At 34.8% G+C, this 27,175-nt stretch overlaps 3 protein-coding genes across 5 annotated transcripts in view; 1 reads left to right on the top strand and 2 right to left on the bottom strand.

Moving 5' to 3' along the window:
* Positions 1–27: 27 nt before the first annotated feature.
* Positions 28–483, bottom strand: LOC143257695 (protein FAM200C-like). Its single transcript, XM_076516736.1, has 2 exons — positions 397–483; positions 28–315 (listed from the first exon to the last, which is right to left on the bottom strand). Exons 1-2 carry the CDS (start codon positions 481–483, stop codon positions 28–30), a joined length of 375 nt encoding a protein of 124 aa, XP_076372851.1.
* Positions 484–492: 9 nt separating this feature from the next.
* Positions 493–942, bottom strand: LOC143257694 (protein FAM200C-like). Its single transcript, XM_076516735.1, has one exon. The coding sequence runs from the start codon at positions 940–942 to the stop codon at positions 493–495; it is 450 nt and encodes a 149-aa protein (XP_076372850.1).
* A 9,414-nt stretch (positions 943–10,356) lies between these two features.
* The window catches only part of LOC143255978 (epidermal growth factor receptor-like), a 142,921-nt gene continuing 126,102 nt past the window's right edge, over positions 10,357–27,175 (top strand). The window contains exon 1 of one of the 3 annotated variants that reach the window (XM_076512477.1): positions 10,357–10,552. Coding sequence is in view for 1 of the 3 variants with exons in the window: in XM_076512479.1 (XP_076368594.1) it covers positions 10,465–10,552 (88 nt within the window). In the remaining 2 variants the exon portion in view is untranslated. The remainder of the gene's footprint in view (positions 10,553–27,175) is intronic. The other 2 variants (XM_076512479.1, XM_076512482.1) reach the window with 2 other exon arrangements.

Below are 27,175 nucleotides of genomic sequence, written 5' to 3'. Positions count from 1 at the left end.
TGACTGAAACAATCGATGATTCAAAGCTCAGCTGCGAATAAAGTTTACAACCTTGACACAAATATCCAGAGTTTTCTTGAGATCTGGGGGCAATGTCTTTGCTGCAAGAGAGTGACGATGAAGAAAGCAGTGAGTGATTTTCAGATTAGGAACTTCTTTCCTCATTAATGCAGCAAACCCAGAACGATTGCCCAGCATTGCTGGTGCACCATCTGTACATATTGAACCAATTTTGTCAAGGTGAAGTTCGTTTCTTGATAAAAATTCTTGTATTTTGTTAAGCACATCTATAGCTTGTGCAGTTGTCTTTAAGGACTGACAGAAAAGGAAACTTTCTTCCACTTTTTTCTCCTTCACGTAACGAACTACTGCCAATAGCTGACAACAGTTGGATACATCTGTTGATTCATCCACTTGTAGGCTAATCTTAACTGGACTAGCCTTGATGTCAGCTACAACTTGTTCCAGGTTGTCAACACTCATGTCGATGATTCAGTTATGGATTACATCATTTGACAAAGACACTTGTTGGAGTTTCTTCTCAGCTTCCTTGCCGAGAACAATCTTTGCCATTTCAAGGGCACATGGCTTGATCAGTTCCTCACCAATTGTATGGGGTTTCTTTGATTTAGCAATCTGGTATGCAACTTCATAAGAAGCACGCAGTAAAGGTTTCTCTGTTGGCGAAAATCCATAAGTCGGCAATGTGCCAACCTGATCAAACCTAGCTCTTTTGACCCTTAATGTCACAATGTCATTTCCTGCATCCCTGCCACCATGTTTGTTCTTGAAATGTTCATCAAGCTTTGATGGCTTCAAGTTCGCATTGGAGAAGAGTGTGCTGCACAGGATACACTGTGGACGTTGTGTCCCATCCTTCTCTGTAGTACAGGTGAAACCAAACTTGACATATTCGTCATTCCACTTTTGTTTCTTCGACATACTGCAGACAAATCTGGAAAAGAAACACATTCATGTGTAGGTGTTTTCTTTTTCTTTATGAATTATCTCTAAAATATGTGATGGAGAGACTGAAATACCTGGTTTAATCAGTAGATTTGTAGGCATGACAATACATTCTATGAAAATATTGTAACGGCTACACTGCTACAGTGATGATGTATGTTATGTAAACAACCCATCGCTCATTTAAATAAATGTGTAGAAAGCAAAATCTGAAATAATACATAACCAATCTTCCACCCTACTGTTATGTATCAGAAAAAAAAAATAACATTGAAACAGGGAGACCATAACTCACGTGTTGATGACACGGATGGGTGGTGTGGACTGAGACGTGATGATAACCTCCCTCTCTCTCCGTGTTGCGCACGTGTCCTGTACGCGTCCCTTCCTCGTCTATCCAAATGACATACCCGTTTGTTTACCCTGTATTGGAATCTGATGCAACTTTACCACTTCATTAGGAAATCAGGTTTAGGTTTAACTTTATCTCGGAACACTGCTGAAGCAAAAATGTTTCTTCTTAGGAGAAATATAAAGCATACTCTTATGTAAAAATATAGATTTGCTTTAATTATTCATGGGAATCATCTTCGCACCCCCTAGGGGTGCGGGCACCCCTGGTTAAGAACCCCTGGTCTAGAGTAACTCTCTTGCAAGTTTGAAATGCTTTACATTAAATTCATCAATCTGAAGTCACAATCTTTCTAAATGTTTTGAAAGTTATGTTTAATGTATATGTTTTAATTGTATCTCAAGTTAACCAAAGACTCGTATGTTTCATCTGATTTCTAGATATTCTAAACTACTAGCTTTTTTCTTTCTGATGGAAAATAATATTGGAATATCTAATATTTACAAATTTCTTACAGTACGAAAGAATGTATATATTTTGATAAAATGATTGAACTGCACAAAACTAACACAAAAAAGTCATTTTGATGTCACAAAACCATATGAAACTACAAATCCCTTTTCAAGTAGAATCATGACATGCATCAGTTTAAAAGCTCATATAATACTGGTAGTAAAAGAAAAAGCAAGGAAACAAGTAGAACAGCTGTTTCCTAGATTCAGAGTGGTATTAATTAGGAAACTATTCTGATTATAATAACAATCAAGATGTGTTCAGAGTACACAGCTTTATATATCGACCAGCTGGAGATCACACAATAGTCTGACAAAAACTTATCAAGTGGTCCAATTAATTGTTATTACATTACTGTTTGGTTTTTGCATGTTGAGATAAATGCTACCATTCATTAACGACCTTTAGTCTCATATATTGTAACATGAATTATGCATTTAATATGAACTAAACCTGGTATGAAGCATGTTTTCCATTTGTTGCTAATATTACTAGTACTGTTTATAATCTTGGATTGCTTTTTGTTGGTAAGATCTTTTCAACAAAAATGTTAGATTTTGATATAATAAATACAGCTACAAGTGTACACAAATTTCTCAGCTATCAACTGTATTTTTTAATAAATAAAGAATAATTTCTACTCACAATCAGAGTATACTTTTTTATATGTTTTGTATAAAAGTCAGGGTAAAATGAAATTAATGCCTTTTAATGTTTTCTGAAATGAACAACTCTGATAAGACTTGTAATAAAACTTGGCTTTGTATACCCCTGTTCCCCCCCACATGCAAAGAAAGTTGCATGTGACAGATTTGTGGTATAAAAACCTAGAGGGAAGGCAACTAGCCATTACCACACCCTGCCAACTCATGAGTTACTCTTTCACCAATGATTAGTGAGATTGATCATCACATTATAACACCCCCACTGTTGAAAGGGTGTGCAGATTTGATGGAATGGGGATTTAAACTCACAATCCACATATTATTAGTTGAACCCCCTAATCACCTCGTCATGCTGGGTCTTGAGAGACAAATCAGTGATTTCCTGAAAAATGAAGGGGGAAATTAAACTATTAATTTCTCTCAGGAGAGGTGCATGAACATTCTTCAGGTACTATTAATTTCTCTGAGGAGGGGTGCATGAACATTCTTCAGGTACTATTAATTTCTCTGAGGAGAGGTGGATGAACATTCTTCAGGTACTATTAATTTCTCTGAGGAGGGGTGCATGAACATTCTTCAGGTACTATTAATTTCTCTGAGGAGGGGTGCATGAACATACTTCAGGTACTATTAATTTCTCTGAGGAGGGGTGCATGAACATTCTTCAGGTACTATTAATTTCTCTGATGAGGGGTGCATGAACATTCTTCAGGTACTATTAATTTCTCTGATGAGGGGTGCATGAACATTCTTCAGGTACTATTAATTTCTCTCAGGAGGGATGCATGAACATTCTTCAGGTGCCAAGTGGTCTCTTGTATTTTGTATTTAAAATGTGTCAGAATATAAAGTATATTGTATAAATATAAGTAACAATTACTAAAATATGTTTATGTACATTTTTTAACTTTTTCACCACCAAAATGGGAAAACTGTCAAGATTTGAAGTTTAAGAGTATACACTGATAAAAATATTCTGTCAAAAACAACAACTTGCTACAGTGAATATTTAAAAATTGAAGTTAAAGAATAATATTCATGTGATATTTAAGTTCAATAAAAATTAAGCTAATCATAAAATCTGTAATTATATAGATTCATGGGAAGCAAAAACTCGGACAGTAAAAGAAATAAAACACAAGTGAATAATTAACACAAACATTATTCACAGATCAAACTGTCTTTCCTCACATACTGGTTAGTTACACTTTTCTATGGGCTAGCACGTCTAGGTGATTAGAGTGCTGAAGTTACAATTTGTGGGCCTCGGGCTCAAGTACCCATCCCACCAGACGTGCTCATCCTTTCGGCCCAGGGTGCATTATAATTTGATGGTCAATACCATTGTTCGCTGGTTTTAAAAAAAGTAACCAAAAAGAGTTGGTAGGTGGTGTTGACTAAACGCCTACCCTCTAGTCTTTCACTGCTAGTAAAGGAATGGCTATTGCAGATAGCCCTCATATAGCTTTGCGCGAAATTCGAAACAAACAAACTTCTGTTTGACTAATCTCAGAACGGCTGGTGTGAATATTAATACTTTTATTAATAAAGCGAAAAACATCGTTTCAACCTTCATAAGTCATCTTCAGGTTAACCTGAAGATACATTTTTACTTCAAGTGGATTTCTCGTCAACAAGGACTTTTATTTGATATTTTAACTGGTTGTTGGAATTACAAGGAACGTCAACACAAGATAAACGAACAAGTAGAAATCTGTTTCTTATTTCCCCAGTATAAGAGAAATTCTAATTTACCATCACACCCACACAAAAACTTTAAAAAAGTCCAGTTCCCTAACAGTCGTATAATCATTTCCCATAGATGACACGCATGACGGCCTTTAATTATTATACTAATTGAAGACAACAAACTGTAACACCGAGACTTCAGGTTGAAAGTTAAAACCTATATAAAATAAAACTCATAAATAATTACGAAATCACAGGATAGTAATAATAATTAAAGCCTAAAATCGAAATTAAAAGTTATAATTTAAATGCTAGAGGGCGCATTATGCTAAGATCAAGTTAGCTCTAAAATATTCGGAAATAGTGAGGAATGAATAGCTTTATGAAATATATAGAACAAAAATTAGATTATGTGTAAAAGTAAACGAGTTAGCTTGCAGTTAAGAATTAAGAAGATAGATGATTTTTAGCTGGTAAAATGAATCTGTATCTCTACATTGTTTGTACCTGTGTTAGTTATCGTGTATACTGAGTTACTTTTCACAAGTAAGTTTATTTTTATGTTAGTGTAGCACAGATAGCTTGGCTGTAAATGTATATCTACAACACTTTACGAAGTGTATAAGCTTGCAAAGAAACATTAGTGAGAGGAAAATTAATTTGTTACTGATACACGAGCTAGATGTTGAATTATTTTCATCGAATAATTTAACACAGGGTCCTTTCCTCAACCAAAGGTTAAATAGTGTTTTTGACAGCAGGGCAAAAACAAACAATCCCAGTAATTTTTCTTGCATATACCTTTGAAGAGCCCAGAATCTGCTGTATCTAAATATGCAATATATAAAATGGTAATGGATATCACTGTGAATTATAAGCAGTCAAAGAACACAGGGCTTTGGAGTGATAAACACTACCTTACCAGCAATAGTCATGAACACGAACTGACTATATTTTATTATTATATCAAATTATGCAGCATTTCTTATTCTCTGAAGTTTTAGATCTTGTTCTTAACATTTTGTTATAGTGGAAAGCTACTACCACCATCACTACTGTTATTGTCAACATTCAAACCGTTTTAGAGTGATGTCATAGCATCTTGGGACTTGATAGATGGACTTATTTCAGTAAGAGCCGTTAAAAGATTCCACCCAAATTGCATCTATAGTGGCTGCACAAGTTGCAAGTTGAACATAGTATCTGAGGAAATGGTGATTTATGACGACATGCCATAAATTAGCAAAGTTACAGACATGGCAAATGAGTGTTGAAGCAATTAAATGAAAATTGGTTGGGTTCTGTTCTAAAAAATGGATCCAGTGATGGGCAAAAAAGAAAAAAATAGGATTTGTAGCAGAACTGTCAACTACACAAGAAACAGTAATGTCATTAACTATGGAGTTTCTGCTGACTATGTGGTCAGTTTTTGTCCAATTTGAAAACTGTAAATTTTAATAATCATGTCTCACCATACACCTATGAACTGATGTAGTCCCACTGATGCCAATCCTTGAGGCACAGTAATAGTGTGCATGCTGGACAGTCTGGGAGAGTTCTATTAGTGAGCACATACGTCACTTAATTTTAAGTGTAAACTGAACAACTTATTTTTCATATACATGTTTTTAAATTTTGAAGAGTTGAGACAGTTTCAAATTCAGATGACGAAGCAGTAGAAGTAGAGTTTGATTTCTAAATCAGGACGGTACCAAAGTTTGTATTGAACGAGGTTGTGGTCAATTCATTTTTGTCTGAATGGGGTGATGCTTGGTATGTGCTTGTGTATATTTCTGGTGGGGCTATAGAGTTCCTGGTAGACATAGGAATTTCTAAAATCTGGGTGCGAAGCACTCTTGCCAGTAAATGCACTTTATTCTGATAAATGGTTGTAAACTTGATGTGGATGAAAAGTCATATTTCTTAATGTATTTGGGGTTTATGAGCCGTAGGATGAAGACCTTTGTTCTAAAATTGTATACTAGGGATGTATGTATTATGGAAACTAAATAAATTTTGCTTGTGTAACAGGCGAATTCAGTTTTGGTGGGCATTGGGTCTTATACTAGCTTCAATTTAGTGAGGGTCAATGAGTCACTTATGTACACTGCTAGCCAAAATCTTAAGACCAATGAACATGAAGAAAAAATATGCATTTTGCGTTGTTAGACTCAACCACTTATTTGAGTAGAGCTTCGAAAGAAGAAAATAAGAAAATGGAAAATAAAAATAAAAAACTTTTTAGCATTTAATAGAGAAAATGTAAAAATCTGAGTCTCGGAGATTTGTTGGTTAAGCTTGCCAGGGTATCTGTTGGATCTAACAACCAAGTGGGTTAAACAATCATTACTCACCATTGCATAGATACAGGCCACATAAGTCCTGTTAAACAACAAACTTTCTGGCTTTCCTTGAGATTTACAAAATAAGATAACTAGAATGTTAAAGGACGTGATCATCCAGCCCTCTGAGAGTGCATAATCAACTTCAGTGGTAGTTGCCAGGCTGTTTTATGAGTTGTTCTGTGTAAAGGCCATGATGGAATGCCTTCTCATTGCTACTGACAGATGAATTTCTGGACATGTTGAAAGGTATCTAATGGTTTAGTAATTTCGACCTGGCTCCTAAATACTGGCAGTTTGAACTGAATGGTGAAAGCAGAGCCAAAACTGCTTTTAGTACTTTCTATTTTTTTATTTTTTTTTTAGTTTTTAGTCATGTCCTTCAGACTGTACGATGTTATGGCTACATTTAAAAGGCTGAATAAGCTAGCATCTGAAGGTCTACAATGGTAGAGATGCCTGGTATATGTAGGTGATGTATTGATTGTATTGATGTTTAGCTAAATATCAGAATCTGCTGTAATGAACCTGTTTTACAGTAGAAACAAATGACAGGAAAACTGTGAGTAGAGAAAATTTCTTAACAGTCCCTATAAAGATTACAAAACCATGGTCAAGACTGGTCCTGACAATAATAGTGATACGAAGCTTACTTGGGCTGCCATCTATCGTATTATCAATGTTTTGTGGCCAATTTTTATTTTCATGATAGTGCTCACCCATGTCTGCCTTAACTAAAGCTGAAGCCTACTTCAGGTGGTCCTAAGATGTTTTATTTGTTACGTAAGATACCTTCATCAGCAGATTTAAATATTTTTCTCGACATGCTTATGACATACAGGGAGTGGAAAAAAAGTGGCCCTCCTTGAAAATGTTGTTAATTTGTTATATCTTCCATTAGATAACAAAAAATATGTAAAACTATGTATTTTTAGATCGCATTCGACGAGATATGTTCAAATACGATGCAATCCCCTAATTTTAACACTGGATTTCTTAAATATCTGAAGTGCTCATGAGTTTAGCTACTTTTTTTCATAAAAACTGTTTAAAAGGTTTTGGTGTCAAAGACTATTTTCCTTCAACTGTCATATTTATATATATTGTAATTTTAGTTGTGATCATGGTTTATTAAACCCTCCTGTACTAAAGAGGTTGAGTATGACTTGTAATATATGTATTGTACAGTGTTGTTTAGTATGTTAGTGTTTGGTTGTAAATATTGACAGACAAGTGATGTATGGACAAAATTTGAGTTAATTTGACTTATTGACTACTGTGGGTAAAGTCTGATCTCGGTTTTTGTTTTTAATTGTTCTCGAATTAGTGACTACCAGTCAGTCTGATAAGAAAGGTGGGAGAGAACTTAGACTGTAGTATGAATATATATTACATATGTTTCACTTATTTAGGTAAATAATGGAAAATAGTAAAAATGATTTTGTTTTATATAGTTTCCTGATTGGACAGAGAGTCACTCGAATGAGTTATTAACGATTGTTTTCTTTACATTTCGAACTCGGTTAAGGATTTGGTTTGGGAAGGAAGTTAGTCATCATCACCCACCGCCAACTCTTGGGCTACTCTTTTACCAACGGATAGTGGGATTCATCGTAATATTATAATGCCTCATGGCTGAAAAGACGAGCATGGTTGGTGTGACGAGGATTCGATCCCGCGACCCTTAAATTACGCGTTGAGCGCCCTAACCATCTAGCCACGCTGAGCCCTGTATGCGCCCTAACTATTTAGCCACACTAAGCCCTGTATTTTTTGTTCTGTTTTACAAGGATGAACTAAAGATCTCGTGCAGTGTTAGATTTTAGTACACTTTTCATCTTTGTTGAGAGTGAGCACAAGTCTCTCACTAGTGCTTAAGTATTTATTTACGTTCGCTTTAGTCAAACGATTTTTATAGCTTGCTTCATTTTAATTAGACGCATATCGTTGTTAGTAGAGTGTTTGCTCCGTTTTTATTAGAGTGGATTTTGAGTAAAGCTATTTTGTTAGTGAATTCCGAGTAAGCGCTTTACAGGTTTAGCGCATTTTGCCTTGTAGTGATAGATTCTTAGCTTTAACTTGGGGTTATTTTTATTCAGTGGTTTTACTTTTACTTATATTACCTAACAGAGGGAGACCATAAGGACTAACAAGAGTATTTCTCCATTATAGTTCTAATTATCTATTGTTATTTTACGTTTTTTACTTTAGAGAACATCTGATCACTAGCCCATTACAATGGCGTAAGTATACCATAATTATTGTGGAGATGTGCAAGCCAAAAGGGGTCCCAAAGGGCCTGATAAACTTAAAAAGTTCCGACAGTGGGAGAGATATGCAATTTAATTCATTTCAATTAAAGTGTTGCTACATTATTTATTTAAGTTGATTTTATTAATCAGCCAGAATTGTGCCTATAATTATAGGAAAATGAATATAGGGGGCCAATTACTTTTTATGAGGTTTCAGCATCTTTTGTACTTACGACACTGGCCCATTATATTGTATTTTTTGTGTTGTTGTTGTTTTAACTGTGTTAACAGCGACCACTATCAAATCTCTTTCTTTGTGATTTACCTGTCTCAACTTTTTGGGAAATATACATCCAAGAGCAAGATCTGATAACGTGCTGTTGCCAGTGAGCTTAAATTTCGGATCGTTATCAGAGAGATGCCATACGATTCTAATCGTAAGTGTTTGATATGAAATGAAGGTCGAAATAGCAATGCAACTTTTTTGTATGAAAAATATACTCAGTAAAACACTGATTGAGAGTCAATCTTAAATGAACTATTGAAGAAGCTATTACGGAATTCAGTTTCGTCTTATATTTGCAATTATCATTTGTATTGCACTTTAGTTAATCTTTTATAATTGGTGTGATTTTCCTTTTGATATTTTGTATTAAGAAATTGCTACTTGGTGCTGTGTTTTATTCTATAAAATTGTCCACCAGTAGCACAATAGACTTACAACGCTAAAAAGCGAGTTTCAATACCTGCAATGGGCACAGCACAGACAGTTTCTTTAGGTAGTTTCATGCTTATCTGCAAACAGAAAACAATACAGCAACATCAAAAACTAAAATATTATATTTATGGGATTAAAATATTTTCTTTAGAATATACTTATATTTTAAAGGTTTTAAAAATAAATAAATTTCAAATTTGATTTGTTTGTTTGTTTTTGAATTTCGCACAAAGCTTGTTTGTTTGTTTTTGGAATTTCGCACAAAGCTACTCGAGGGCTATCTGTGCTAGTCGTCCCTAATTTAGCAATGTAAGACTAGAGGGAAGGCAGCTAGTCATCACCACCCACCGCCAACTCTTGGGCTACTCTTTTACCAACGAATAGTGGGGTTGACCATCACATTATAACGCCTCCACGGCTGAAAGGGCGAGCATGTTTGGCGCGACAGGGATGCGAACCCGCGACCCTCAGATTACGAGTCGCACGCCTTAACGCGCTTGGCCATGCCGGGCCAATTCAAAGTTGATCATAACGACAGATTCTTTCTATATATTCAGTACAATTTGTTAGGGTTACTCTCTTTTGGTGAAAGAAAAGGAAAGATTATTTGAAATGTTTTTCTCTGTGTTTCTCACTCTAGAATTTTAAGGTAAAAGTATTCGTTCAAAATTAAAATTAAATTTTCACTTAGAAAGGAAACTTATGTGATTCATGCCTACTTTCAACAGAGTTCCTTTTTTTTTTGTCAGAATATCAACCAATCAGATCCCTTGACAGTTATCATTCGAGTCAGTTCGGATAGATGGAAATTTATCGTTGGTTACGAACGTGCTACGTATTGTTATCTGAAGTATTTAATGTACATGTTGATGCGTTGTTTTAAGTTGCAGAATAATAGGTCATTTGTGGGAAAGACCCAAGTAATTAGTACTTGTGTTTACTTTAAAACTGTATTTCACGAACAGTGATGTATCTTGGACTAGCTCTGTTCAGACGTTGTATTTTATTGTATGCTTTGATGCTGTTACCTATTTCTTTGGCCCTTAGGGAAAAAGGTAAGTTAAAGTTGAATTTTCTTGAACACAAATAACTAGAGTAAAACATTTTTATTCCATGGTTGCTATATAGCCTAAAAATGCTGACTTCAGTGTTAGTATTACCATATATACTTTCGACTAAGAAATATCAAAACAATAACGATACCAAAAACATTTTATTGTTGTTAATAAAATTAATGGTATCTCATAAAACTCAAGAATGAAACGTAATATAGGGGTTAAAGCTATATTTTTTGTAGGCTTAGGCTGGTGAATGGTATTTAACGGAAATAACAATATATAAAACGACTTAGAAATAGTATTTTCCAGCTTCTAGATGGCATTTTGGAAATCAGAAATACCGGTATAAGGAGCTCAGAAGGATTATTTAGTGTAGCTATTATGATACATTTTTTGTATTATATATATATATATTCATACTAGTCATAGCATTATACAACAAGACTCAGATAGCCTAGTTGCTTGGCGCCATAAAATGCCAAACCCACCCACCCATTTTACAGCAAACCTAATCTACAGCAGTTTCTTTTTCATTACGATAATTAACAGATACGAAGTAAAAAGTATTCAGTGTTATGCTATTGTAGCATTTGTTGTATTGTATAACTCTCCTTACACAAAACTAAAGTATTAAGTGTTATATACTTTTAGTAATTGTTATATAATTATATTTCTTACGCTGAATAACAGACACAGACCAGAAGTGTTCAGGCCTGAGTAGTTTTAGCATTCATCGTAATTATCCTACCAAAACAATCTGCCAAGTAATTCATTATATTGTATTCGCCTCCTTACGCTTATCAAGGTTGCACACTAATCGTTGATCAAAAATGTAACAGCTTTTTAAAATGTTAGTGGTATTAAACACTAAATAATACAAATAAAGTTTAGAACATTAAGCAGTTAATTCTCGTAGGTACTAAAATGAGTTGTATTAACAGCTTTGTTATTTATTTTTAATATTCACCGGGTGGTTAACGGTCCTGATGCAGCCTATGAGGCCATCATACGAAAACCATGACATATATAAAGGCCAGAATATTTTGTACTTTCTATATCATAACTCTGATATTATTGATAAATGAGATAGAAATGACATAAACTGTTTTTCTTTGTATTGATTAAGTTGTTAAATAAAATTGGTGAGATAGAGAAAGGTTATTTTCTGGTTTGATTGTCTTACAACTCCGCAACATCTACGACTTCAAAAACGTTTTTTTAAGTTACCAAAGACTGAACAGTAAGATAAGTACGCTTTGAAAGAATCAGTTGTTGTTTTGGATTATGTAATTTTGTGTTTTTCAAGAACTAGTAATTAAGTCGCTTCTATAAAGTGTGTAAGTGTAAATTTCATCGCTAAACCAATTCGTATATTAAGATTTGTGGGTTAAAAAGGAACAAAACTGTTAGCTAATGGCAACAACCAACTCAGTCACGTAGTGCTATAGTTAATTGGTAATGTTTTAAGGATGCTACCAAGTTGAACAGGAGTAAAAATTGCTTGTATCCAAGTATGGGCCTGGCTTATTTGATAGAAATAGATGCACGTGCTCTGTGTAAGGACACTGGTACTACCCACGTGAGGTTCATCATATTGTATGTTTAATCATTACAGGTAAGAAACTAATATGGTGACTTAGTACTGTATTGTGGAGCATTGAAAACTGTGTATTCTCTGATATGGTGTTCACTGTGAACTGTGATATTTCGTCTTATTTATTTCGACACTAATAGATATGAATTCGCTTTACCTGACATAACACCTACTTCTATTGTTGAGCAACTGTGAAGGTGATACTACGTATTTTTGTGTACTATAATCAAAATGAACTGCTACTTTGCTTTTATCTCTCTATACATTTACGTACCGATAAGCTACTATTGGAACGCTGTCTCATACAATAGTAGAATAATTCATTTATTTTAAATGTATGTATGTGTGTGACGTGTTTAGTACTGTTTAAGGTATTTTAGATGTATATACGTAATCATATCATATTCTCCAAGACAATGGGTAAGGCTGAAATTTCTTTCAATTTTATTGTGAAGTACTTTTCAGGCCCAGCATGGTCAGGTGGTTAAGGTACTTGACTCGTAATCCGCGGGTTCGAATCCCCGTCACATCAAACATGTTCGCCCTTTCAGCTGTGAGGACGTTATAATGTTACGGTCAATCCAACTATTTGTTGGTAAAAGAGTAGTCCATGAGTTGGTAGTTTGGTTGTTTTTTTTTTTAATTTCGTGCAAAGCTGTACGAGGGCTATCTGCGCTAGCTGTCCCTAATTTTGCAGTGTAAAACTAGAGGGAAAGCAGCTAGTCATCACCACCACCGCCAACTCTTGGGCAACTCTTTTACATTATGACTATATTATGACTATAGCGTTTTCTTTATCTGTTTTTAGAATTTTTATGTTTTTGTCTTGTTTTAGGATTTTAATGGAATTAATGTCTCTTTTTGTAAGATTGTTTTGTAGCTTTCTGTTTTATGAAATTATGTTGACGGTTTTGTGAGAAAATTCTTTGAAAAAATCGTTTAAGATGTTGTTTTTAGGTGTTTCTGGAAAATATAAATTTTTAATTTTTTTTTCTGGGAAGTTTGGCTGTTGGAAGTCAATAAAGTTGTCGAAGTTGTCTTCTTTCTGTTGATTGTTTGCGGTTGTTTTCTGTGGAAAGTATCACAGGTCTCCTGGCTAGGTGTTCTAAACATGTTTTAATTTCTAAGGTTGGAATGTACCTAGGTGGTATTGCGAAGTTGAGTCCTTTATTAAGTAGATGTATCTCGTCTGTGTTTAATTGTCGGACTAGACAAAATGAAACAATACTTCATCAACATCAATAAGTTTCCTCCACAAACCGTAGAAAAAAACATTATACGCACACACCTAGACAGAAAGCAAAATCAACTAACAAAAGTAAATATATCTCACGAATGAAAAAATCACGAAACCATATACTGCTGCATACCATATATTTCCGACATCAGCAGAAAAATAACCAACATTTGGTAAAACTAGAAACAAAATATGACATTCCAGTTAATACCAAATTTATTCAAAAACTATGCACGAAACTAAGGTCTATACTGTGTAAAAACACCCAAATACTAAATAAAGAAACAAACATAAACAAACGCAAAATTAACGAAGTCTTACTTATACAACAACTCAAGCACAAAATAAATCAATACAAAGGAACACCTTTATGCCTATATTAATAAATATAATCAAACATCTGAGCACGCCCTCTACATTACTACACTCAGTTGCACAACCCCCTTTAAACATGTGGTCAACTATCGGTCAGTTACCTCTTTCTTTGTGAACCTGACGACGACCAAAGAAGGTCGAAACGTTGTTTGCTCCTCTGCATAAAAAATTTTCTCGACCCAAACCAGCCGTTTTTACATATATAAATCTTCAAAAGAGACATTTACCAAATGGTATCACCTATTATTTAACTTAAGAAGCATAATATTTTGTTAAACTAACTCACAGATGGCCCGAGTATTTGAATTTCACAGTTTTTAAATATTTTTCTAAAGTTTATACATTTCACAATACAACTTAAATTATTCTGCATGAACTGGGAATTTTAGCAACGTGCATGAACGTTATGTTAAGGTTGCAAGTCCTTCAGTGTTGTCAGAATTGGTTTATCGTAATATTCTGCTGCACAGGAAGGTCGCGGATTACCGTGTAATCACTACTGACGTCACCAACAGTGTTTTATGGCTGTACATATAAACACACACGCATACACATACAGATTACTTAGGAATCTATTTCAGATAAATTGTTTCCGGATTTAAAAAGATGTATTTAACTTTATTTTTGGCAATATGAATCGCTACTTAAAATGTCGTGGCTAGTAAGGTTTTTCAACCAAACTGGACCAGGCGCAGTATAATTTCACTTATACTATTACATTTTGCTGTATAATACAATGAAGAGGGTCTTTTTTTTTCATTTTCTGATTGGAAAAAGGCCCACACGAACTCCAAGACTTTTTTTATTAAGATAACGTTTTAAGCTTTGAAAAACATTTTTTTTAATGTGTCAAACGTATTTTGCATCGATTTACTTTATTACGACAAATTATTATTCAATCCTTCATAACAGTATTATAGTAAGCAAATTTGCTGTGTATCCATTATACAATTGCAACAAGACAGTCGCAGAATTATTGAATATCAACAAACGTTAAATTTCAGCGTGAGACGCAGACATTAGTTTAGGCCCGGCATGGCCAGGTGGGTTAAGGCGTTCGACTCGTAATCTGAGAGTCGCGGGTTCGAATCCCGGTTGCACCATATATGCTCGCCCTTTCAGCCGTGGAGGCGTTATAATGTGACGGTCAATCCCACTATTCGTTGGTAAAAGAGTAGCCTAAGAGTTGGCGGTGGCTGGTGATGACTAGCTGCCTTCCCTCTAGTCTTACACTACTAAATTAGGAACGGTTAGTGCAGATAGCCCTCGAGTAGCTTTGAGCGAAATTCAAAACAAAAACAAGACATTAGTTTAAGTTAAATAACAAAAAAAAAAAAAGATTTCAAAGAAAAACAGCGAAACAAAAATTGGCTATCGCATTTTAAACTAAATAACTATTAAAACAGAGGAAATGGAAGATACATCCTCACTTTTTGTTCTCCCGGATTCGCTTCTCAATTAACGGAAATTCTCCGATCATACCAGTAATTTAAACATTTTAAATATATAAAATTGTAGTGTGTGTGTGAGCCAACTTGGATTTTCTTTCTTGCAACCACCATTCTTTTATATCAATAAGAAAGATGCTTATCTTCAGTTTATTGTGGGACAGCGCTAAGTTTAGAGACTGCCAAAGCTAAAACCGGGGGTTCGCATCTCTGCAGTAGACGCAGCAGATTGACCCCTTCTAGCTGAGTTCTGAAGTAAACAAATAAAACTATCTTGATATTTAAAAGAAAATTAAAACCTTTCTTCATTTGATCAGCATTTCAATCACTTCATTTGCCCAAGTAACAAGAGATAATTCTTAACTTATCCTTTTAGTATCAGTTTTTTATTTGTTTTTTCAGATAAGGAACCAACACCTCATTATTTATTTTCTCCATATGCAGCAAACCATCAAATTTAATTGAGCAGTGTTCACTTGCACCTAGGTGTTCCACATTCTTTACACTATCAACCATTTCTGTATTAGAATGGCCAAGTGGTTAAGGCACTCGACTTGTAATCTGAGGGTCGCGGGTTCGAATCACCGTTGTACTAAACATGCTCGCCCTTTCAGCCGTCGGGGCGTTATAATGTTTCGGTCAATCCCACTATTCATTAGTAAAAGAGTAGCTCAAGAGTCGGCAGTGGGTGATTATGACTAGTTGCCTTCCCTCTCGTCTTACACTGCTAAATTAGGGACGGCTGGCGCAGATAGTCCTCGTGTAGTTTTGCGCGAAATTCAGAACCAAATAAACTAACCAACCGTATTAGAATTCACAAGTAAAGTAAAAATAGCACTTTTCCGAGTATGTTCCATAACCAATGGCGAATAAAATCACCCAGAACAGTTTCAAAACCTGTCCCTCTCATGATTTTCTCCCTCGCTGGGACAGCGGTAAGTCTTCGGATTTACAATGTTAAAATCAGGGGTTCGATTCCCCTCGGTGGATACAGCAGATAGCCCGTTGTGGCTTTGCTTTAAGAAGAACACACACACATACACACACACACTAATGATTTCATTCTGCCATTTCGCAATCTATATGTCTGAAATTAAAATATCCGATAATTTCAGTCAAATTAACACATGAATTCTGTGTCTCATTGTTAAGTTTCACATTAATTTCATCAGTTTCGTCTGATTGTTTGTAACATATTCTGTGTAAAAGACAAAAACCACAATGGATTCAATCTCGCTGTTATTAGCTTTGATATTTCCAACGTGCATAAACTGAAAGCCGAAATGCTTTATTTAACAAAACCTGCTTATTACAGTTAAATCCACTATTTCTAGTCCAATTAGTACTGTTTCTAACCTTTTGAAAGTCATTATTAGCTACTGTGTAAACCTTAAGTTTCTCTTGGAACCCTGCTGTTATGCTATTCTATTGTTCTATCGCCTCTACTCTGGTTAGGAAAACTTCAAAGTTTTCTTTCAACCTCAACAAGTGGGTTTCTCGTCATCACTGATTTTCTTTCAACCTGCAAGCTCTACACATAAGTTGCATATCTTCATTACTGGGTTCATTACAAGTGTATTTCAGTCCCGAGTTCTGAAATAAAACCCACTCTTCGCATCTATTGCACCTCACAAACTGTGAGTGTTTAACACCACACCTATACTTCTCTCAACCATTAGAGCCTGATAAAGAATAATTCTCACTAAATACAGTTAACTTTGTTAAGCCTAACGACAGAGTTAAATATGCTACAGTATTTTATCACTACTTTGTCTTTTCACTAAAGTAATTAAATTTATCTTTAAAATAAATGACAAGTAACTAGTCTTTAGATGATATTTATGCTGTGATAGAATATATTTAGCCTGTTTTACAACTAACCATAAGATAAATTATAGCTAAAGTCGCCTTACACTCACTAAGTCTAATCTAACACTTATGTGTTTGTAATTAAGCACAAAGCTATATCTGTGCTCTGCCAATCACTGGTTTTGAAACCCAGATTCTAGCGGTGTAAGTCCACAGACATGCCGCTGGGGGCGCTAATCTAACGTTTTTAATACTTATACCACCAAGTCATAATTTATTACTTTAACGCTGATACTATTGCGTACCTTTATTATTAAACCAATTTATCAATTGGTTAATAATTTAGCTAATTTGTCATGAATATGTTTGCTGAACAATTCTAGCACTATTTGTAACACCTGAAAATTTTCATACAGGTCAAAGGCTTATTTCAACATCAAAGTACTTGATGACTCGTTTAAGATGTTGAAGTTATGCACTTCACTGTATCACTGTGTTGTATGGTTTGATAGAATGAGTAATATAGATTATCAAGTGTATGCTTGCAATGTTTGTTAATCCTGACCAAACAGACCAAGAAATACAGCTGGGCATGATGCATGTTTCACTGCTAGAGAAGATGTGCTACAGTGTTTACAGGAACATACAGAGTGGTTAAGGTCTACTTTAGTTGACATATACGAGTTTTCCCGTATTTAATTTTAAAAACGTGGACTTGACTGTCATATCATAATGTCCACATGGCTGAAAGGGTGAGCATTTTCGGTTACAGGATTCGAACTCTCTGCTTACAAATTGTGAGTCAAGCAACTTAACTACCAGTCCAAGTCAGGACAGACTTGTATGTTAGCAGCCAAGAAAGGCTGTCTTATGACAGAAGGGTCGCTGTAATAAGCCTGTGAAGAAACAAGTTTGGTCATGAAAGCTCATTGTTACTATGATACATGCCTATAGAAGAGAAGTAACTCAGTTTTCGACAACTCAGGTTATCAAGCAGCGAGTAACAGCATTCAAATGACGTGTGTGAGAGCATTGAAAGCATTGAGAACTAAAGCTGTACATCACTGTGGACATAACTATTGAGGATGGAGATGATGGAAGTTCATAAGAAGCTGGATGAAGATGTGTGATAGCATTGATGGTAAGCTGATTTTTGGTGATGATCATTTAAAGGGAGTTGAAACCCTTGCGTTCCAAGGAATCGAGCAGTGCTTCATAGTGAAATGTCTACAGGAGATTGGGTAGTTAATTACTCAGTTTTACTGTAGTTATGGTGATCCCTTGATTGAGAAATCAATGGCACAAAGGAATTGGCGTTTCTTAGTTTCGGGGCTATCAAAGATAACTGCAACTATACTATCTTACATTTCAGCTATGCAATTTGCATTAATCTGAAGAGGAATTATTTATACTTTGTGTTAAACTCACAGTTTCTGCAGTTTTTTTTTTCATGTCTGACGATAATAAGGTGCTATATATGTACCTAACAGAAGGGTTTTACAGCAATATCTTGGACTTACAACATCTGGATAACGAATTTGACGAGGGCGGACATTAAATTATTCTGATAAATAAAATATTATCTTTTAACAATAAAAATTGTGGGGTTGAAAAGCAAATATTAAGGTGAAGTATTCAGATATAAAATATAAAAATTATAGGATATGAACTGGTCAGGTTTTCCTGATGTATGAAATTCTTCTGTGAATACATTGTCTTCTTCTAATTCACAGAATGTCTTTTCTTTATTGTTGTTCCCATAAATAAATGGGAAAATGTTTTGGAGGATATATTAGAGGCCTCATAGTGAAGTCACTGTCTGTGATTAGATGACAACTCAGAACCAAAGGCCAGAGGCGCCATATTTAATAATTTCATAATCTTTTACAACAGTATCAAGAAGACAAAAATTATGCTCACTGTCAGACATAAAGTATAGTCAATCAGATTAACAAATAAAGGTTTTAGTTGCAATTGTTTGTTTTTTTTATTTTATCGGCAAAACAGGAAACGAGATGATGTGATATAAACATTTTCCAGACTGTTCATTTCTCCTCACCCCTAACTATAAATATATCAAGGAATTTTAAGAAAGAGGATTTGCAAGTATAAAGATCCCTGCAGTTGAATTAGGAAAGTAACTGGGATTGCTCCTTGCATTTACGACACAAAAGATCGGAGCTCCACATAAGAGGATTTACTTAAATTAAGAATATAAGACAACAAAACTATAAAAGAACAAAATGTTTCCACACAAAATTCTGTTATAATTGTCGTCCTCTCTTTTATTCCTGAATGATATGAGTTGCACACTGAAAACTAGAACATCCTAGGCAATGTCACATTCTAATGATTTGCTTTTGCTGGTAACAGATAATGGTTTTTCAGGCATGACAACTACAACTTGATATGAAATTCACTTTAGTATCCCCTCACTACAAGTATTACTGTACACTCTACAAAGTTTTTTTTTAAATGTCTAGGTTGCAATACACATCATTTTGTTGGTACAACCGAAAGGAACTTGTCAAAAGTAAAGCTTCATAAAGCTTATGCGATTTACTTCCTATCAGGATATGTTGAAAAATCTCAGTATAGTGTCATTTAAAAAGAACAGTGCCTCAAGAATAAAGCATATATATCTGAGGGACGAGTTTCCAAAAACAGTGCTTCTAAAAAGAAACCTGTGAATTGTGAAGTTACAGTTTAACTGTATAGACTTAGTGACGTGATTTTTAAAACACATAGATGTTTGAAATTAAATGAAACTTCTTAATTGCAACACAATTGTAATGAAGTAGTTCTTCTTGACTGTCTGGATGTGCAATACTGTGCAAATGTGTTGGGACAAGATAATAGTTTGTCAATCTTTCCATTTTATAAGACTAATTCCTACATGCCATTACAAAATATAAATTTTAACACTATGGTAATACTCCACTGATCCGTGTTGACAACTGGATGAGCTAGGGTGAGGATACTGATCATTCGTTAGAATTTCCATATACTTGTACCAAGGGCATGTCATAAGGGTTCTGCTTGAATGAACATAATGATCAAAGTTAGAATATGAAACAACTATGATGGTACCCCATGCAGTGTCTTAACTGTATGGAAAGAAGATAGCAAGGAGCCAACATACGATACCGGTATATGGTAGAAGAAGTCAATTTAATAGTATTGTACAAATAAACATGAATAAAAATAGTGTTTAACACTATAAATTAAGTTTTGTCAGTAGAGTAGAGAGCATAAAAGCTTTACATGATGCTGGTTGGACTCTGATAAATTACTGCAGACTTGAAATGATCCCCAAACACTGTTAAGTACACCATAAATCGTGAGACCGATACAGGTGAAAGTGAAAACAGGATAAGAAGCAGCAGAACATGTAAACTTAATGATACTTATGTTAAGTATATGTTTATGTAGCTTTCAGGACAAAAGGAAGATCTCAAGCATGAGATAAACAACCATGTACCAAATGACAGAAATGTGTCTAGATCTACAGTATCAAGAATACTGAACGAAGATGGGATATTTAGATGTGCAGCAATTAAAAACCTTCACTTCGATCTCCAGGTGTTGTCAAGAAATTGAAGTTCGCTAGAAAGTACAAAACTGCACTGTTGATGATTGGGAAAGGGTTTTATGGGTGGGTAAATCCAAGTTTGAAGTTCGGAAGAAGAAAGGTGAAAGATACTTACCTCAATGTATAGCACCTACCATAAAGTATGAGAGAGGTAGTGTGATAATTAGGGGTGTTTGTTTTCTGCCGAAAAATGGAATAATGGATCAGAATAAGTACCACCAAATACTGGTTCGTCATGTTATAACCAGTGGTTTGCGTATTATTGGTGAAAGATTCTGCTACCAAGATAATGACCACAAACACTTGCCCAACTTATGCAGAAATTACTTAGCTATGAAAGAAGCTGCTGGAGTTACTTAAATGATGTAATGGTTTCCACAGATTAATTATGTTGCAACAATGCCCGAAAGACTGTTTGCAATTATGAAAACAAAAGGAGGACACAGAAAATATTAACAGTAGATGTGCTTGAGTTTCTGTTTAACTAAATATGAAGATTAATAAAATTTGATGTTTCACCTGAAATTTACCTTCCATTGTTCTTTGAAAGTAGCCTGAAGTCTAATTTATGACGTCGTCTTAACACTGGCACAGTACTATATGGATATTCAAATAAAGTAGTTTCAGTGTAATGGATACTCTATTAGAAGCACACATTATCAGTCAATAAACTGAATGGTGGAAAGTAGTAATGGTTGACACGTAACCAGTAAACAAAACAAAATTATGTGTATGATAAACTTAGCAGTTTATTATTTCGCATGTCATCAATAACTGAAGGAATTACATCATTAAAGTGGCAGATAATGTGTTTCTTCATCTTCACGTAAACCATCATTTTGCTCTTACCGATGGCTTATTTACAGAATACAGTCTACTCAGTGCATGTTTTCTTTCTTATATAAACAGCCTCTTGTTATCATGACTTTGATATTCCTAATATATATTATACACACAGCTACTGTGATGGTTTCTCTCAGGAAAATTTTAGTGAACCAGTACCCACTGAAGGTGCAGGTCTTTAGTGGTCAGGAATTGTCACCTCGTTTCCTGTTCTAATATATTTCTATTTGTAAGGCTTGTATGGGTTACTGAAACGTGTATCTATTCCCCAAAAAAAAAAAAAACATGTTTGTTATGATAAGTAACTTCAGATTCGGAACGTACGGGGATTATAATTAAATTTCCTGTTGTGAAGATTTGTGTGTAAGAAATATTATCTGGTTCATGATTAATCCAGATTTTCGATATCCGGATTAACGAGGGTTTACTGCAAATAATACAGGACATGTATCAGGTAATCGTGATGTACTTGTTTTGTTAGTATTACACCAGTTTGAAATATGTGGGGAAAAAGGTGTTGTGTTATTTATATATTCTTTTGAGATGCGCAGAACTAGCCTATAGATTGAAAATAATAGGTCAATTTATGGATATAAAAAGTTATTTTGTTAATAAAAGTATTGATACTATATGTTTTGAAGATTTTTTTCTGTTGATTCAATTAATTCCGTATATGGTACACATATATAATAACTGAACATCTCCAAACCTCTGTGAAATCTTAGTTGTAAGTACCGGATGAATAGGATGTGTCTGATCTTGACCTGCACTAATCGTAGTTGTAAGTACCAGATGAATAAGATGTGTCCGATCTTGACCTGCACTAATCTTAGTTGTAAGTACCGGATGAATAAGATGTCTCAGATCTTGACCTTCTTTAGTCATAGTTGTAAGTACCGGATGAATAAGATGTGTCCGATCTTGACCTTCTTTAGTCATAGTTGTAAGTACCAGATGAATAAGATGTGTCCGATCTTGACCTTTTTTAGTCATAGTTGTAAGTATCGGATGAATAAGATGTGTCCGATCTTGACCTTCTTTAGTCGTAGTTGTAAGTACCAGATGAATAAGATGTGTCCGATCTTGACCTTCTTTAGTCGTAGTTGTAAGTACCAGATGAATAAGATGTGTCCGATCTTGACCTTCTTTAGTCATAGTTGTAAGTACCGGATGAATAAGACGTGTCCGATCTTGACCTTCTTTAGTCATAGTTGTAAGTACCAGATGAATAAGATGTGTCCGATCTTGACCGTCTTTAGTCGTATTTGTAAGTATCAGATGAATAGGATGTGTCTGATTTTGACCTGCATTGGTCTTAATTGTAAGTACTAGATTAACAGGATGCAGCTGACCAAAGCCTGAATTAATTGGAGGTAGTCTTGCATAGTTATGGGAATGTAATTGGAATTTTCAACATGAATGCCACTTTAAGCCCATTTTCACAAAATGACCAGATCAATGGTTGTGATGTTGAGGTGTAATCACCCCTAATTTTAAACTACTTACTAGAGGGCCCGGCATCGCCAGGTGGTTAAGGCACTCGATTCGTAATCCGAGGATCGCGGGTTCGAATCACCGTGACACCAAACATGCTCGCCCTTTCAGCCATGGGGATGTTACAATGTCACGATCAATCCCACTATTCGTTGGTAAAAGAGTAGCCCAAGAGTTGGCGATTAGTGGTGATGAATAACTGCCTTCCCTGCAAAATTAGGGACGGAAAGCGCATATAGCCCTAGTGTAGCTTTGCGCGAAATTTAAAAACAAAGTTACCAGAGGGAGGGCAATTAGGTAGTAGCACCCATCACCACGAGGCTTCCAAATACCAGATACCGTTTTTAAATACTAAGATAGTTAACATAGGTAGAAGTTTTGAGACCAAGCGTTGTTACCATAACTAATGTTTAATGGGCAATATTTTCATTATAATAGTATTTTTTATATTTTAAATTTAAGAATAACCAAGTATATAATCTAATTCAGCGGGGCTATAATATAGATAGTACCTTTTCCAGGTTTCATGAATAAATACAAATTATTAAGTGTTTTGCTTTACAAATAGTTTTCCTGTACAGTTAACTAACAGTGCTATTCAGAATAATTTAAGAGGTTCCTAACGTCACCAAACGGGTTGAAATTAAAGAAATAGTTTATTGTGAAATTAAGTAAGTTTAAATAAAAAATAATAAATGTAACGTTAGAGAACGTTTCAACAACCATAAATCTTCTGTTAGCACCAATAAAGATCTTCGTGTTGCTCAACACTTTTATCAACATGGTCATTCTATTAACGACGCTACTCTCATTGGCATTGAAACAAGATTTAAAACTAAAGCAGATAGAGAAATAAAAGAAGCTCATTGGATTTCTGATCTAAACACTGTTCAACCTTGTAGAATCAATGAAGATTGTTTGTTTTTTGAATTTCGTGCAAAGCTGCCAGAGGGCTATATGCGTTTTCCGTCTCTATTTTGCAGTGTAAGACTAGAGGGTTTGTTTTGGAATTTCGCACAAAGCTACTCGAGGGCTATCTGTGCTAGCCGTCCCTAATTTAGCAGTGTAAGACTAGAGGGAAGGCAGCTAGTCATTACCACCCACCGCCAACTCTTGGGCTACTCTTTTACCAACGAATGGTAGGTGACGTCACATTATAACGCCCCCACGGCTGAAAGGGCGTAGATCCTGGAATCAATGATCTCCGACCATTGGTTTAAATTATCTCAGAAAAAGAAAACTTTGTTCTTTGCTTATTTTTTCTTGAAATGAGAAGATAATTGTTTAAGATAATTTTTCATACCTGTTTTCTTAAATCGATTAGCATAACATCTTTTTCAGTCAGTCTCCAGGTGTCACCTTTATTTTACATAAACATCTAAGCAAAGTTTTAAATATACAAATATTTATCTATTTCTAAACTAAAATATCTGTAACATCATTTCACATATACTCTCGTCATCAGTTACATCGCATCGGAAAAAAGACGCTTACAATAGTACATAGAGAAATAAACATTTCCTGGAAAACCGGGTGATCTTCATTATGTCACTGAACTCCCTCTATATATACCACTCCTTCAATCACACCACCATTTCCAGTTTAGTCCTAAAGAAGAAAAGTCCATCTTTCGAAAGTGCTCGAGTTATAGGGTTTCTGTTTCATTTCTGTCAAGACTTCTTGAACCTACGTGTTTTTCTAACATCAAGAATAAAACTACCAAAACATTTAGGTGTTTCTTTTTTAAAATGTATACAATTAACAGAGTCAAGTACATCAAAATGAAAATTACCGTAATATTCGTGGGATTTTAAATCCCTTTTTAGTTCTCCCGAATAGTAACTTAAGTTTGTTAGTGATATTATGGCATTAGGCCTAATTTATTATTTGGAATGGACCAACGTTTTAATTGTTATACGACAGATTTCTTTTCGCTGATGAGCTTCGCAACAAGCAGTGTGGATATAACAATTTTTAAAAACTTGTATTTAGCTTCTAATAAAAACGTAACTTTGTTCATCATTTAAAGCCGGAACTTAGTGTTAGCTAGTCAAGAATCCACGACAGTTCATGATACAGTTGTTTATTACAAGAGAATGACTGTGTTTTAACGTTTCTATTTCATATCAGTGACTTAGACATAAATTGTTGTTTTAATTCTATTATCCTTTTTTCTTGGACTTACGAGTGTGTTGCTATGAATTTAAGGCGAACTAGTACAGTACTGTTCCCAGTTTGCTCATTAACACAGGCTAGCGTTAAATCACTTGTTGATGTGGTAGTTGGAAGTGGGTTTACATACTGTGTGACTAATTTCCTGTAACTCCAGTTGTTGACTAATTTTATCATTATGAAATAATATACCCCCATTTCTGTCCCTGATAGTAAATAGTTGGTGGCTGTAATCAGAAGTGTAAATATTATAAGTAATTATTTATTTAATAAGTAGTTCTGAGAGAGGACGTTAGCTCTGTTTACTCTTCCTTAATGTTAGGCTTAGTGACAAATCTGCATGTTTCCAGCGTTAAATGCTAAGTTTTCGATACCTTTGGTGGGCACAGCACATGGTTTGGTTTTGTGCTTAACAACAAACAAATGATTGTTGTGATTTTTTTTATAGATTTTAGATTTGTGACTATTTTTTCTTATTTTAAAAGCATGTTTTGAATAACTAAATTGTTTGGAATGTTGGTATCACAATTCCATTATTTACTACGTAAGTGTGCATAAAATCCTGAATATGTATTTACGTGCCTTTCAATGTATGACGTTAAATATAATCGTTTAGAACTCTATTGAAATGTAAACAGGATCGAAATAATTTTGTAAAAGAATTTACCTAGATGATCGCTAAATCGAATGCTGTAGTATGTTGGTTCTGTAAAAACAAACAATTGTATGATGTTTTACAATAGCTCCATGTTTACAGGAAACAGAATTTTGAAATAAGTGTTAGTCGTACGATACACATAAAAATATTTTTTTCTAGTTCCGCGCTGCCTGCGAACAACTTTCTCTGATGTCAGTCGTTCAGTGGATACTTACAACAGGGTGTTTGGAAAGTCACTGTGCACTTATATATTTATTAACAGACATGTTTCAATATAGAATACAGGAGGTAAATATGAATGACAATTATAAACAATGTTGAAAGTGACCCCTGTTGGCATCAATACAGGCCTGGATCCTTTTTATTTTGTTTCTAAAGATTGGTATCAGTTGCTGGCTTGAAATAGACTAAATAAAATATGATTACAAAACTGCACAATAACTTTCCGAACACCCTGTATTTCACCCAGCACTTTACAACAGACCTTTTCTTGCAAGTAGTTAGGAGTTGGGTTTCAAATCACGATTAAACAGATTAAAAAAGCACAAAGTTTCATTCAAATATTTTGCGGTATTTGTCAGGTATGGGATCTAATTGGGTTTAATCTGCTATCTTTCTCAGGAAAAATGCAGTTTACTTCGGGAGGTAGCTGGAAAACGTTTGAAGTTTCAATAAATCATTCGCTGCCGTGTGCCCCACCGATGGGTCACAATCGACTTGTAGTTATGAACCACGTGACACACCAGTGGATCACATATTTCAATTGGCGTTAATGAGTTAATTAAACATAACATAGTTACCAATATAAATATTGGGCAATTGGGGTAAGTAAAAAGTGTGGTTGGCATTATGGTAGGAATTATTAATACTACTGGTTGCAGCAAACGTGCTAGCTTCAAATATTGATTTGTTATACAATGACACTAGGCACCACTTTCTTGTGGAGAGGGTAGAGACTTGTAACCGTATCCTTCACTATATGGATGAGAATGAACGTGTGTTTTTTTTTATAATCAAGGCCACATTGGCCTATCTGCTGTGTCCATCGAGGGGAATCGAACCCCAGATTTTAACGTTGTAAATCTGTAGATTTATTGCTGTCCTAGCAGAGGACTGGATGTGGACGATGTTCCGATTTCGTTTGTGTTGTAATGTCAAAGCTCTTGTTGTTCTAAACACGCTGTTCGAGCCCCACTCCTATAGAGAACACTGAAGGCTCCTTTAGTTAAAATGTTGTGACCTTTGGCCGTTTAACCTTTAACTTTCCCAATTCACTAATATTTTAAGCTCGGAATTCACTGTAAAATAACGTTTGGAGACGGTTTGAAAACCGAAAAAAAAAAGAAATTAAAACTTTAGTGACAGGGATTTAGTTTTAAAAGGAAAGAAACTTTCCCA

This window comes from Tachypleus tridentatus, chromosome 7 (genome assembly GCF_004210375.1).
Source record: "Tachypleus tridentatus isolate NWPU-2018 chromosome 7, ASM421037v1, whole genome shotgun sequence".
Classification (NCBI taxonomy): Eukaryota; Metazoa; Arthropoda; class Merostomata; order Xiphosura; family Limulidae; genus Tachypleus; species Tachypleus tridentatus.
Note: the sequence above shows the minus strand (reverse complement) of the source record. Positions and strands in the feature narration are given on the sequence as shown.